A 15778-nucleotide genomic window follows, 5' to 3' on the forward strand; every position below is an offset into this window, starting at 1 on the left:
GCGTCCTTCACAAAGATGAATCTGCCCGATTCCATTGCTGAAGCACCCCCAGATAATCACCGATCCTCCACCAAATTCACAGTGGGTGCGAGACACTGTGGCTTGTAGGCCTCTCCAGGTCTCCGTCTAACCATTAGACGACCAAGTATTGGGCAAAGCTGGAAATTGGTCTCATCAGAAAAGATGACCTTACTTCAGTCCTCTATCGTCCAATCCTTATGGTCTTATGCAAACCTTAGCCTGGCTCTTCTTTGCTTCTCATTGATGAAAAGCTTTTATCTAGCTTGATTTGCTACATGATTTGAACCTTGCCCTTAGGAATTAGGAATTTCGAATCGTTCTCATTGTGCACTTCACCCCATTTGCCACTCTTCTTGTAGGTCTTTTGATGTCATCCTATAGTTGCTGAGTGGCATTCAAATGAGTTGACAGTCATCCTGCAGGCTTTGTTGACCCCACTGTCTGCTGCTTGACCTTGTTCTTATGAACCGCTGTCTTAGAAATTTTAAGGATGGAAGCCTGACACTCACTGTATCCCTCTCTCAGTAAAGACAGAATTGAACCCTTCTTTTCCTCACTCAAAAGCTTTCTTTTTAACTCTTTTGGCATGGTCAATAGTCATTTTTTGTTTCCAATTACTTTTGACATACTAGCATTGTTTTTGCCATCCATCCTATTGCAAGACGGTAGTGATGACCACAGCAGAGGTTTTTTATACTTTCCCTTACAAAACAAACTGCATAGGCTACTTCAAGTATCAAAATTGTTTTGGAGGAAATATTTGTGTTTCTTATGCAGGAAATGCAGTATTTTGTACACATAAAATGCATTTTACTGTATAGGCTACTGTATACTTTACTGCAGAAATGCAGTATTTTGGACATGAAAATAGTGTACTGCACTGTACTGTAGTATATAACGCTACTATAGGCTACGAAAAAAACTGCCTGTTTTTTGTAAGGGTTTCCTCGTTACATAAGATTTGATTCAGGTTATCACCTAGGCCTACCTTATTAAGTAGAATGAGGTGTGCTTGTGTTGGAATTCAACAGACACTGGAATGGAATGGCTGTCATGTAGCCTAGAGATGCTTATTTCAGAAAAATTGGCAGCTAGTGGTCTCTTTATATTTTTTTCGTCAGCTAGCTTATGTGCAACTGTTACAATTTAACAGTCAACGAAACTGTTACAATGTTAACAAAAAAGAGTAGGCTACAGAGTTCCTCTGCAACACGCTATAATCATACCAGACTTAGACTCCGTCTGAAATCTCAATTAGACGGACTCTCGAGCGTCACAAAATGGCCGAAACGTTGAAATAGTTTATTTTGGACGGCCAAGGAGACAAAATGGCGTCAATCTGAAGACAAAGCAACAAACACCTCATTTGAATGATTTGTAAAAACACTCATTGGGGAAGATTTTTTCTTAGAACATCTGACAAGAATGCGCTGCAATCCGTTTGTTCTCTAGCTTCATGAATCCATCGAATTACAGACCCTGAACAATAAGACATGGGATTTATATGAAGAAATATCGATTCATAACAGATTACTCCCAGCGAATAAGAACGCTGAAGGAGCACGCCTATGATGTAGGCTAGTATATCGACATAGTGGAGCAAAGTAATTCCTTTAAAAATGATACGGTAATAATCCGGTCCAAACGTGCTTTGCTGGTGCATAGCCAGTTATCATCTCCTTGGGATTCGCTTTTCTGGCTTAAGTTGCAGACAAAAATCTTAATTGTGAGAAGCGTGTAACTCCAAACCCACAGAACATTCCCACTGTTTATCTTAGTGGACCTTTTTCGCCTATACACCAGGCAGTCTACATTGCCCATGTCTTGCCTAGGCTGCTAGATATTCAACCACTCGACAGAACCAAATTTCACAATCCGTCTATGTCTTTGTGGGCGTTTCTTGCGCATGCGTTTTGGACTCGCTGCAGTCTTGCCGCATTTTACCGCGTGCGTGGTTTACATACAGAAAGAGAAAGAATGACACCATTTTATTGGGAATCGTTTTGTGAAGGATTCCTCTTTGCACATGCAATACCTTATGTCATGAGACCTAAAGTCTGTGTGTGATTAAAACATGTTGAATGTTGTTTTCTCCGTAAAGACTGCACATGTACGGGTATTAATAAGCTTGGACAATGTGTGGAGAAGATTGTGATTTTTAAGAAGAATTTTGTGGAGAAGATTTAGATTTTTAATGTCATTGTAAATTAAATAAAAATATATATTTTAATAGAATTAGACAACCTTATTAAGCTATGTGTTGACTATTGCTAGTCATCTCAAGACCTACGCAGTCTGATAGTCTAACCTTAGGCTACCTCTGATTGATTTATTTTAACAGGCCTTAGCCTAGGCCTACTTTTGCAAAGTTGGACACTTTAAGGTTTTTCATTATGTATAAAGTTGGTTCTGTTGCCTGTAGGAGTGTGTGTGTTTGTAGATGTAAACAGTTGTGGCGTGTGTCTGGCAACTTGTGTCTGTTTGCATCAAGAAAAGACAAGAAAGACTTATTATTTACTAAAAATGTTCGAAGGTGCCATGGCAAACAGCATGACACAGGCGTCACCACTTCCTTGGGTAGAGATCGAGGCAAAGCAAAGGTCGCGTGAAATCAGGGGCGCGCCTGGTCACGCGAACAGCAATGGAGCGCGTTCTTGACAGCGCGCGCTCTCCTAGACAGCAGAGAATCAAATACATCGTCCAGGAGCAAGCATAGAAGCAAGTCCAATGGTGGTGGGATCCAGTCGAAGCTAACTGTCGATGATTCACTCACAAGATATCGCAGCGCCTGGATTGCAACGTACACAATCATTTGGTCTGGATTAAAACATATACAGTTATCTGCATGGTCGGGGGACAAGATTTCGCAGTATGGTCCGGGAAACCAGACACTTATGGGTGGGGAATTTACCAGAAAATGTACGAGAGGAGAAGATTATTGAACACTTCAAACGGTGAGTTAGCAAGCTAATGTTTACAGCAAATCTGACTGAATAAGTATTCTGTAGTGCATGCATGCCTGTAAAGTAACTTAAGTTATAGCATGATTTACGCATAGTTAGCCAGTTAGGTAACGTAAGGTAGCAAGATCTAACCTAAGTTAGCTAGCTAATGTTAGTTTACAACCACCAGGACAAATAAAACAACTAAGATTTCTTGCTAACGATAACTATCTGATTTTCATCCACTGTATTTTCTATCAGCGATGTAAAGCAACTGGGCAGCAATTACACCTGGAAAAAGTGCGTTTAGTGAGTTGGCAGACGTTAGATGTTTAACAGCTGCACTGTGTCACGTTAGCTATGTTGGTTAGCTTGTTAGCTATCTGTGTGGTGAGTTTTGGTACGGTAGTAACATTAGCCATATTTAGGTATCAGAGTTGGACATGGCAAGCTAACGTGCTCAGTAGAAACACACGGACGTCAGTAACGAATTGGCTGAAGTTTCTGAATGGCTTGTTATTTACCCTGGATTTAACCTTACTGATTAATAACAATGTTCCGTGTTGGCTAACGTTGTTGCAGTAGCTTTATTAGCAAAGCATAGCATACATGATCTTTGCTTCTCATTAGCTAACGTTAACTTTTTTCGCCTTGGTTATTTGCGAGCCAACGTAACTTAGGCAGCTGTGCTAATATCGACATTAATTATGTTGACTTTTAGTGTAATGTTAACGTTGTAACATTTAGATAGTCTTAACGTTAGTCAGTGAAGTTATTGAACAACGTTGCCAGTGGTAGCATTACTCTAACATGGGGCGACACGATCACCGTGTCCGCCAATCACTGTCAGTTTTAAGCAAGCCTTGCCAGATAGTTGACGTGGTCCGTGTCATTGGTAAGTTGGATTGTATTTAGGAGAACTAAATTGACCAGCTCCATAGCTTGAGCATGGTTGCTGACAAAAGTAACATTAAGCCACAAAGTATTGCATGCGTTTACGAAGTCACCGCAACGCTACTGAGGTTGTGCAAGATTTGTTTCAATGTATTTTAGCAGGACTGATTAGATATTTTTAACCCTCTATTTTGCCAAGTTCCTCAATGTATCTAAAAGGAGAACCAGGCTTGCGCTATGATAGCTAATGTTAGTTAGCAACCTAACCTGGTAACCATAGTTACTAGATCAGTGTTGGCTCCCAGCTTCTTCGATCTGTGACTAATAGTATTATCAGAGAATGTCTTATGTTAACTTCCTGCCAAAGAATGTAAAAATCTGCAGGTGGACATCGAAATCTAGTAGCCACTGCAGGGTTTGTGGAAGTTTGCCTCAACATGAGTCGTGGAACTTGTCAGATATCATGGACTCCTGTGTCAGACAAGTATCCGTTGTCGAGCATGTGTGAGATGATGTAGTGGCCCGACATGTGTACGGAGTAATCTTGAGGTGGTAAAGAAAAAGACTTTACCAGATACACACTGTAGATGTATGTTTACTGTACGTGGGATCGTAACCAAGTCATTTTAAATCGACTTGAATGTGCCCAGAATTATAACTCGAAAGATGCATGTTCATTAAACAGCTATTTTAAAGCCATGCTGTCGGTGTAAAATCCAGAAGAAGTCTATTTAAAATGTTTTTTCTGGTCGCATATTTGGAATGCTGCTGTCTATTTTACCGAATATACTCTGATCACTGCATGTCAATACCATGACGGTCATATACATTAAAATAGAGCGTCTACTACATATTAAATGCAAAAGATCACATTGCCATCATGGCTGGTACTTTAACAAATTCCCGCTCATTGCATCCTTGTGAAAGTCGCCAGTGTGATCCCAATCGTATCGACATTGACCATGAATGCTGGTCATTATAGAGTACCTTATTTTTCTGGTAGCCTTGTGGTTGTAATGATAAAGGCAGCCATATAAGTGTTGCAATTGCTGGCGTGTAACCATTGCCTTTTTCGAGTGTCAAATGTCATTAGCATAAATTGTTACAAATCTAACGCTACTTCACCTAATTTACTTGTTTAACTCGATGCATATATATCTGGGATTGTAGTACAACGTTTACTATAAGGTTATATGACAGAAACATTTTACGAGTGTGATTGTGAAACGATAAAAATGTTACCAAACAGCCCCCTATGCTCACACGTTTTGGTGCCATAGCATGGCAGCCCAATGCGGGAGAATCTGTTGAAGATTGGGACGGGCGAATGAGTAAGCAGTGTGAATATATTTGTAAAATGGCGACGAAGATTGTACAGTCAATGTGGGAACTGGCATATTGCGCTGCACACCTCACACAATCTGTTGAGACGCGTGCGAAAGCGGGTGTTTTTTTTTTTTGGGTCCTCATATGGAACACATTGTTTTCAGACTCAATAGGCTCAGGTTGTAGCCTACGCCTCCTTAGAAAAATGTCCTGTGATTCCAAATGATTTAATCTTTTCGGTCTCGTGACAGAACTGGCGCGCTACTCGCTACTGGAGCGCTACGCGCTACAATGAATACTTGTACCTTGTACCTGTGGTAGGCTACATGAAAACATTTCCGTATTTAGGTGTTAAACGAAGTTCAGTCGATCTGGACCACGTATCCATCATGCAGTTGTCCTCGTAATACTTGCTCCACAAACAAATCTACAATGCAGATAGTTCACTGGCCTCCCCTGAAAAGAGCACGTATATTCTGCTGTGTTCATGTAGATAAGGGGTGCAGTTCCATGGGGGCGGGGACACTCTTAGATGGTCTCACACATTACCATATCGTTTTTTTGTTTGAGGTTGGTGAAGTACATTGTCAGGCAGATTGCGAAATCTCATGAAATAAAAGACTCACCAAGAGATACTAACTAGTTTCTCCATGATTTATTTTTTAATGAACCCTCAGATTGACCCCCCTCCTTGTGTTTACCCATGAGTGCTGAAATACGTTTATAATTTATTTCTTTGACTTTGACTTTGTTGTTCTGTATTGCTACCTGTAGGAATATGATGTTAATCTTATTAGGCAAATTACATGTTATAAAGGTACTTAAATCAACACTAGGCTCATGGTGTAGTAATATAAGCTTAGTCATCTTTTGTTCAAGTCAAGGAAGTAGTTCTTTCTGCCTGTATTTTTGTTAGAATCAATCACATCTAGAGTGAGGTACTGTACAATATAGCATGAGTGGATCCATGCAAGTTGGTATTTGTGAGCTTTCATTGCTACTGGCGATGGCTAGACATTTTAAGTTCTTGGAATTGTCATGTGGTAAAAACAAGAGGGTTCCTGCCTTCACTACCTAATGATATGTTTTTTGTTGTTGTTGTCCTTTGTCTTTATATCAGATATGGACGTGTGGAGAGTGTCAAGGTCCTGCCGAAGCGTGGGTCAGAGGGAGGAGTTGCTGCTTTTGTGGATTTTGTGGACATTAAGAGTGCTCAGAAGGCACACAACTCCATCAACAAGATGGGGGACAGAGACCTGCGCACAGATTACAATGAACCAGGAACAATCCCCAGCGCAGCCCGTGGACTGGATGATAGCCTGTCCATAGGCTCTCGTGGGCGGGATGTATCAGGGTTCACGAGGGGGGCGGGGGGCCCTGTGTACGGGCCTCCTGCATCACTCCACAGCAGAGATGGACGCTATGAACGCAGACTAGACGGGTAAGTGGACATAGTTTCTCTGAAGGCAGGGGGACATTTTGTTTCTTATAGAAAGCCTTTTCCCAGGCATCAGGCATTCTCTGATCATTTAATAGATTGTTTTTTGGGGAAATAAACAATGCAAACCAAAAACACTGAAAAAAGAAAGGGAGAAAAGATACAAATGAGGAGTGAAAAGGAATTCACACAGTCCTGTTTCTTCAGGCGTCCCATTATGTCCTTTGAACCCCTTCGTTGCTCTTGGAGTCATACACTTTTAGAGATCCAAAGAGAGCAAGTTCATGCATCGCGAACACACATTCATTATGTATTAAGGTATTTAGTAATGGGTTATAATCCATTTTGAAAGTAAATCACCATGTGAGTTGGATGTAACATTTTACGGAGAATCCAGGGCATGTTTTGGATGTCATAAGATTCCCTGGGATTTACGGATGCGGATGTGATTCTGTTCCGGCGGCAATACCTGGGATCATCCTGATCTGGAGTACAGTACCGCCCGTGGTGGATTAATATCTTACCCTTCTTTACTTTGAGTTATTTTACATCTATTTATTTATGACACATTAAATAGTAATTGGATTTCTTTAAAAAAAAAAAAAAAAAAAAAAGAGTGTTGCATATGCAGTGATTTTCCTCCACAGTCGGGATCCTATGGATAAAATACTCAGGATATGAATCCCCCCCCCATTGGATTAATACTCATCAAACACATGGATATTGTGTTACTCGAGGTGTTGATTTTCTTTGGTTTTCTTTTTTCTTTCTTTGGGATTATATGTGGTATCAGGGCTCTGCTGGTAAATACTTTGGGAGACATCTGCCGACAATTGACAGAAACAGTGAGCAAAACTTTTGGTTTCCTTTTTTTTCTCCTTTAAATCATTTTCATTTGGTTTTATTTCTGGTTTGAGGCTCTTTCTTGCTTTCGTTCTCACTCCTGGAAATAACTACAAAATCTTAATGGTGGACGTAGGAGGAGATATTTGGGTATCGACGGAGGACTATTTTTCGACCAGCTGCATAGAGCATGCCCATGGAGGGTTTATTTTGTGCTGGGGCTGAAGAGGACTTTCCAAAGTTTGGATACAGTATTGACTCGTCTCACTCTGAAAGGATTACCCAGCTCCCATCACTGGATGTAGAAACTCGACGACCCATGGATTTTTTTTTTTTGATGAACAATACATGTCTTGCCACTGACCAACCTAATATGAGTGGACTTATCTAATGAACCATCGTCTGGAGAATGGGAGCTTTGGTGGAACAATAACTTTTGATGATGTGCTGAAGGTGCCTATATTGACCGTTGGATTTGCTCTGAAGAAGGGCCATTGTGGATTATGGCGACCGTAGGACTGAGTGGTGTGTACAACACCAGCTTTCATTCCATGTGGATTTCTACAAGACTGAACCACTGTTGTGGATGTTTTTTGCGAAACATAATTTTATATAGGCCTATTTATTTATTTATATTTAGATAAAAATGCAATGGCGCAGACATCAAGTTAGTATTAATATTTGAGTTACTGGAATGCACACAGAGTCGTTTACCCATGGACTTAAAAGGAAGTGGAACTAGCCTATATGTGATGAAGAATGCCATATGGATTTATTATTTGAGGACTTAATGCGTTTCATCTGCTAATTTAGGCGATTTTTTTATTTATTCTTAAGAATCTCCAATGGTGTCGTATAGAAAGACAAATCAAGCTCTCCACTATGGATACTTTATGTAATTAACAGACTTTTATTTATTTTTGTTTGAAGACTAACTTTTGGGGATAACTTTTTTGCTACAGCCTACCAGCCCCTCCAAGCAAAGGATTACTACTTGCAGCATTCGCCATTTTTTCCCACCTTTTTCAGTAACATTCTACATTTTTTAAATCCTTTTTTTTTTTTGCTCACAAAATTCTGTCTCCCTAGATTGTATTTGGAATTGTAGGTCGGTCAAGTTACTGCTGTCCAAAAAGGTTGGTATGTCTGCCCTGTGTATTTTAGCTGTCCTTTCTAACCCCTAGTTTTAACCCTACCCCTACCCACCCCATCTCTCTTTCTGCATCTGTCCCTTTCTATCTCTTCTTCCCTATATCTCCCACTAACAGTAGTAGCTGGTAAAAACAGGCTGTATTGATAGCTTGTTGGCATTTGCAGTTATGTGCCTTTTTTTAACCCACTCTGCTGCCCCCCAAACCTTCGTTCTCACACTCCCTGGCTCCTTGCCTTTCTGTTCTCCTCGGTCTGTAATATGATGTTTCTGAGGGGGGACAGTGGTATTATTTTGTTCTCTCACTCTGAAAAGGAAAATAGCAGCAGCAGTTTATTGGAAACCTCAACGTGCAAAGCATTGCATTATAGCTCTGTAGAAATGGAGGAGAAGGCAACCGAGCTAAGGAGTGAATGTACTGATGCAATGCGTCATCTCTGTGTGTTTGTCAGACCCTGTAGCAGCTACAAGAGTGGAATCTGTAATGCGTTCCATTGGTTAATCACACTCAAGTTACACAGCACTGCAAACCAGCAGGGAATCAAAGGTGAAATCAAAGTCAGTGCTTAGTAAGTTACAGTATCAGAGATTCAAGACTCACATAATTCATCTTTACACCTGGATATGCAGTATCAAAAAAAAAAAAAAATTACAATAATTATTTAGGCCTTTATATTCATTAGGCTGTTTCTGAGGGAATTGGTACAAAAAGTATCCTGAGTAAACATAGCAAGCCTATGAAATGGGCAAACCTATTGCTGGGGGCAGATAACATTGGCTAAATAAGCATTAACATAGTTGAGGAGGGGGGCAAAAAAAGAAATTCTTCAGTCTGCTTTAGTATATCATGTACAGAGCTAAGAGGTGTGCTTTTCCTGTGCCGCCCGCAGTCCATTTCCTCAAGAATGTTTTTAGTGTAGGGTCATGTTAGGCAACCAGTATGTGGGTGGAGTTCCCACGCTGTAATGTCCATTGCCTGAATAACTTTCCTAAAGCAGCAATTTCCCACAGTAGAGAGCCATAGTGAAGTCACTTTTCACATACTGCTTGTGGCTTTGCACTTCAGCACTAGTCTTCAAAGCATTTTCAGGTATAATCCTGTAACATGCAAATTGTTTGTACACAAACACAGTTTAGCAAAAACACAAGATTGGACCCATTCTTTCCAGATTTTTTTTTCACAAGGCCAGAACTGATGCCTTTTAAACCCCACCAAACTTTGCTCTTTGCATGGCATGAATGTTTGCTAATTTGCAATTTCAGATTTCAGATTTTCTTCAGATTGTTTGTCTTTCAGGAAAAAAAGCATATTAAACTGCAACATTATTTTTATAGGCATTATTTTAATTTTTAACTCACTAATTACACACTTTTAGATTAGCCATATACTCTTCACTACTAGTGCTTCAATGACTGACTTTTGGGGTCAGATGTAGCTTTACCACTTAAGTAATGTAACATTATGTCTAGGGACAACTGTTTCACATTGAGAGTGGAGTAATTTCTGCAATTTGACAACACCTTCTGACCTTTGCTGTCCCACTACTTCATGGATTGCCTTCATGAGCTATTGGATTAGTTTAGGATATTTCTAAGGCTCTAAGAACCATAATTCTTTTTCTGTACACATAGATAAAATTCCACAGACAAATTGTTGTCCCCAGAGATATTGCGTGATCTAGGGATTTAGGCTACATCTGGCTCCATAAGAAAAGTTCACCAAGTAATGCGGAAACACTTCAATAGATGCTGAAAAGCCCAGTAACATTAAGACTACATGTTATATGAACTGACAAGCAGACCTAGTGTCTGAGATGCATACGTGGCTATTTGATTTCATTCTACATCTGACAGTGCTAGGAAGGCTTAAATTTGAATAGGAGTGAAAATGAACACATGGCTTATCCTGAAGTCTTGTGAAATTAAAGCATATAAATATTTGGTTAATATTTGCAAAATTAAGACACTGACTCATGCCTTTTAGTTTGATTTCACCCTGTGTAACTTGGAGTGCGAAATGCCATTACATGTATGACCTCAGTCATGCAAAACAGCTGCTTTCTTCCATTAGATGTTAGATGTTTTGACAAACAAGGATTTCTTTAAGAACCTAAAAAGTCATGTTTAGCTTTATTTATTTAAGATAAAAAAAAATGTATTGATGCATCACTTCCGTGGTGTCTTTGTATTTTCAGAAACTGCATTGTTGCTTGAGGGCTAATAAGTATGAAAGAAAGCAACACATGATCTTACAATATGAATGTCAGAATGTTGATGAAATGCATGAAATTCCTTTCAACTCAGTGCACAGGTGCAGCAACAGAATGAAGTAACCCCCCTGTCTCTTTCATCTTTCCCCCTGCCATCCTCTCTTCCTCCTGTCGTCCTCCCTCACTAGGGCTGCCGAGGTTCGAGAGCGCGCGTACGATCACAGTGCCTACGGACACCATGAGCGCGGAGGAGGCAGCGGGAGTAGCAGCAGCAGCAGCAGCAGTTTTGAGCGTCAGCGGCACTACGATACAGACTATTATCGGGACCCACGGGACCGCGCCCTCAGCACCGGTGGGGGTGGCTCTGCCTCAACCAGTGGCAGCAGTGGAGGTAGTGCGGGGGCAGGTAATGTGGGGGTGGTCGGCGTGGCTGGAGGTAGCAGCAGTAGTGGCAGCAGTAGCGCTGCCGGAGCTGGAGTGGTTGTGGTTGGCGGGGCGTCGGCGTCGGCGGTCACGGCAGGCTACTACGGCTCTCGCAGCCGCAGCCCCAGTCGCTTTGACGCGGCAGAGACTCGCTATGAGGCGCGGGGCGCCCGCGAGCCCTTCACCTTGGCCAGCGTGGTACACCGGGACCTTTACCGTGAGGAGCGGGGCAGGCGGACAGAGCGGTCGTACCACCACAGCCGCAGCCGCTCACCGCACTCTTCTTCACAGTCACACAACCCCTCGCCACAGAGGCTCTCCAGTCAGGCGTCACGAGCCCCGCGCTCCCCCAGCGGGTCGGGATCCCACAGCCGCTCTTCCAGCTCCGACTCTGTCAGCAGTACCAGCAGCAGCAGCAGCGGCAGGTGGGTGGCCTCACCACAATTCTCTACATCACTCACATCCTCCTTGTTGGCATGTGGCCAGTAGTTTTGAGGAACCATGGTTAAAATAAGTCAAAGCTGTGATCTTATTACTTGGGTACTCAGCAATTTGGTAGGCTAATGCATTCCACATTAGGCAGTTGTTATTGGGCTAATATGGAGAAGCAGTGAAGTATTTTCAGAGGAAAAGTGGAGAGATTTCAAAACTTCAGGAGTTGATTAACATGCTGCTGCTAATCACAGCAGTGGGAGTTTGGGTTTCTGGATGATGTAATATATGAAAGACTTTTGCACCCTGCTCTCAGCTAGTTTGCCACATTGCAGTGTCTAATGTACAGGGTTCCCATGGGTCTATTCCAGGGCCTATTCCAGATATGGAAAGTCAGGGAATTGTATATTATTTGCGGCAAAGTCAAGGAATATCAGGGAATTTTGTTGTAGCAGTTTAAAATTTACTTGCCATTAATATAAATATTTCCACGCAGAACTGGTGTGTAGCTGATTATTAGCTTTACTGCTTGCTTGAGTAGCCTAACTTTGTTTATTCAGTAGCCCATTTATTCATCGCCCGCTCTAAAAAAGTAAAAGATTCTTGAACGCTACACCAAAGATCCTTGATTACTAGCAAGATAGAGCAACGTAATTCGTTACTATGGGAGCAAAACGGGACAGTTCCGGTCTGCATAAGTGGGAGTGTCACCTTACGTCACTAAATAAACTTTCTCTCTTAATAAGCAATAAGAACAGATAAACCTAATTGTGTTCACAGTATTATTGTCTATAATCATGTATGATACCAATGAATCATTCTGTAGGACATGATATAAATAATTCAATTAGTCATGTGAACCGAGCTAGCTAGCTAGCTAACGCTAGCTTAAAATGCTATACAAGTGGATGGGAGTAGCTATGGCAATACAGCGTCGCGCTAACAAGTGACTAGTAGTTGAAGGACTTCGCTTAAACTTAATATACTGTTGCAAATTCATTTTGAGTATAAACTATCCACTTTAACTAATGTAAGTAATGTTATTCAGCTAGTTGTCATTTCAAAGAAATTACACTTCTCCGCTTAAAATTTTACCTTAGCTAAGAGGATAGCTAGCATGCTAACAACCGACACTAACTGGCAGCAGCATGGTCTGATATTAAGTTATTTTATCACAAACCAACGCTAAAAATTACACTTTTAGGCTTGAAATGATCCCAAACACTTACAGATTATGACAAAAATTTCCAAAAAACCCTCAACAAATCCAGAAAGACATAATGACCAATTTATTGGTAAAATTCCACAAGTCTCCATTGACATTAGTGCAGCGAGGGTTTACTCTGGTCTGCATAAAGGGGGATTTTCCCCCCTCCCCCTTGCAATAATCGAACGCGGAAATTGTCGAACGTTTGCGCCTCTCGCTCGGCTTTAACCCTCTCTGGCTACACGGCTGGTCGGTATATTACATAGTAAGTCATGGAAATTCAGTTCTTTTTGTCAGGGAAAGTCAGGGAAAAGTTTTACATTTACTTAGAGTGGGTACCCTGAATTAGGGCTGCACGATATATCTAAAATCTATCGTTATCGCGATATCAACGCTTGCGATGGACATACCGCAAAGATGACTTAATTTTCGATAAATGTCGATACATTTTCTGTGCCGTGCACATTCCATACAGTCTATGATACATTCACATTCTGAATGTCAACATATTTTACCAAACCGATGCTGTCATGCTGCCCTAGAAGCCCGTCCCCTACCAGTTTAGGTGTGTGATGTTTCAGGTGTTGAGGAGGGAGCTAATGTCGTGATGGCTGAAGATAGTGAGTCGAGCGAGGTAGGCTACACTTGGGTGAAGAGGAATTGGTGACTAAAAGGAAAAGCACGTCTGTTATATGGAAATATTTTGGTTTTATGAAGGATGACGTGTTACAAACACCTTCTCCACCGTGTTAAAATAAACAATTTATTTTGTTATCGCTATAGGATCAGAAGATATCTGTCTTTCACTGTAAGGCTTGTAGGTATTTCATGATTTGCATTTAGCAAAAGCCCCAGACAGCAACAGAGAGGTAATCAGGATTCGTTATTTGTAAAAGTTGTTTAGCCTATTTTGTTGGACTGTGTGATCGCAGCCCCTTACTTTCACTTTCTGCTGCACTCGTAGTCGGCATGCCGGCCAGTAGCCTAATAACGTGGGATGCGCAGCGTATGAGGTTACAGACTGGGCTACTTAAGATTTTAGATAGAGTGACCGCCACGATATAGCTTAAGTAGCTTTTTTGCTAGGACCAGCGAAGGCTGGCAATGTGGAATATTCCGCTGGTTGGTGCACAAGTGTTCAGATTGGCTGTCTATCCATCTTTTACGAGGATTTTCTTGGAGCAGATCTTCCACACAACTTCAATAGCCTAGTCAGTAGGTCTCTTAGCTGTCCACTTTCATCAGGCCATATGTAGCCTAGGTTACATCATATTTTATATTGTTTATGTAGAAAATTATACATTTATTTCTGTAATTATACATTTACCTCCCCCCACCCTCCCAATCCTAGCCTAGAATGGAGAAAAACATTAAATATTTAAATATCGCAAGTTATATCGATATCACAGTACTCAATAATGTTATCGCATGTTTTCCTAATATTGTGCAGCCCTACCCTGAATGTACTTGTCTGCACCCATGCTGAGGCATCAAAGACAATTCATCTCTTGCAGTATCCATAGCATTTGCACGACACATCAGATGTATGTGATTTTGGTTAAGCTCTGATTACTTTGGTTAGGCTTTTGGTTTTCCCTCTGTTTTGGTATAAATTATAATGTCTATCAACCCCAGCAAAAGGATAGAAGTAATGTTTGCCACTGCCTGAGAGAGTTCACTGAGAGTTCATGTCAGATGTCATGTCAATCACCAATAGAGTTTCAGATCCTTACGAAAATAAATCCAACAAACCAAAAGTCAATCAACACAAACATCCCATTAGACTTTCCTGTGGGTTGTATGCAGAAAAGCCTATAGGTCACTCAGAGACGAGTCTCTGCTAAGAATGGTGCTATGCATTCTTTTGGTGCTGCTCTGTGCCGTCTGTTCTTTTACTGTAATGAAGCTTCATGGTGTCAAATTGAATGCATCTCCAGTTTAGCCATAAGAATGTGATAGGATTGTGTGTTGTTGGAAATGATGAAGGGCTTTGGGAGATCGGGGTAGTGCTGTGTTGTCCAGTGAAATGATGCTTGAGGAGAGAGTCCTGCTTTGCGTTCATATTTTTTGCTCACTACTCTTTAAATGGGAACACTGCTCTAATCCAATCATCTGGCGCCCCAGACTGTTTTTTTTCCCCAGTGTATCCGTACAGTATAGTGATGGGATGTTTGAAATTGCTTGAGTTTTATTGCAAGTACCATATTTTCCGGACTATAAGTCGCTCCGGAGTATAATTCGAATCAGTCAAAAAATGCGTCATGAAGAGGAAAAGCTCTAGAGCAGGGGTGTCAAGCATAAGGCCCGGGGGCCAGATCTGGCCCGCCAGCAGGTTTCATACGACCCCCCAGATGTTCTGGCTAGGAAGGGGAAATTAGAAAAAAAATGGTGTAATAAGCAATATCTCTATGATACATTGATTAAACCTAGCACTACAAACCATCCTCCAGGAAGGAGGAGGCCAAAAAACTGACATGGAAGTAGGTTATTTCAAGAGAAAAAGAGCGGTATATGACGGTAGTACATGATTTGTACTTCTTTGCTTATAAGTAGGTATGGTAAAGGAGTATATCAAACAACACTCATACCCATGCAAAAAAATGATAACTACGTGCTACGTGTGGAAAATGGGAAAGTGTACTTTCAACGAGACATGGCTTGTTGAAAATCGATTTCCGCTTTTGGTTACAAGTGGTAGCCAGCTCCAGGTACGAGGCTCGCTGCAAAAAAAAAAAAAAATATTAAATTAGGAACTCTGGGTGTGAAGACGCTGGAGTCACACACCAGAGCTGAGAAACATAAGCTAGCTGCAAAATGCCTCACCCCTGCTGTCGTCCTCCTCAATGCCTGGTCCCTCCGATCTCTAGCACAATATCATCGCACCTCTGTTGA

The 15778-nt window shown here is 41.3% G+C and overlaps 1 protein-coding gene across 1 annotated transcript in view; it reads left to right on the forward strand.

Moving 5' to 3' along the window:
• The first annotated feature begins 2694 nt into the window (after window positions 1-2694).
• The window catches only part of spen (spen family transcriptional repressor), a 37724-nt gene continuing 24640 nt past the window's right edge, over window positions 2695-15778 (forward strand). The window contains exons 1-3 of the mRNA XM_048240473.1: window positions 2695-2975; window positions 6304-6624; window positions 11013-11672. Of these exons, the coding sequence (XP_048096430.1) occupies window positions 2893-2975; window positions 6304-6624; window positions 11013-11672 (1064 nt within the window). The 5' untranslated portion in view covers window positions 2695-2892. The remainder of the gene's footprint in view (window positions 2976-6303; window positions 6625-11012; window positions 11673-15778) is intronic.

The sequence above is a fragment of the Alosa alosa genome, chromosome 4 (genome assembly GCF_017589495.1).
Source record: "Alosa alosa isolate M-15738 ecotype Scorff River chromosome 4, AALO_Geno_1.1, whole genome shotgun sequence".
Lineage (NCBI taxonomy): Eukaryota > Metazoa > Chordata > Actinopteri > Clupeiformes > Clupeidae > Alosa > Alosa alosa.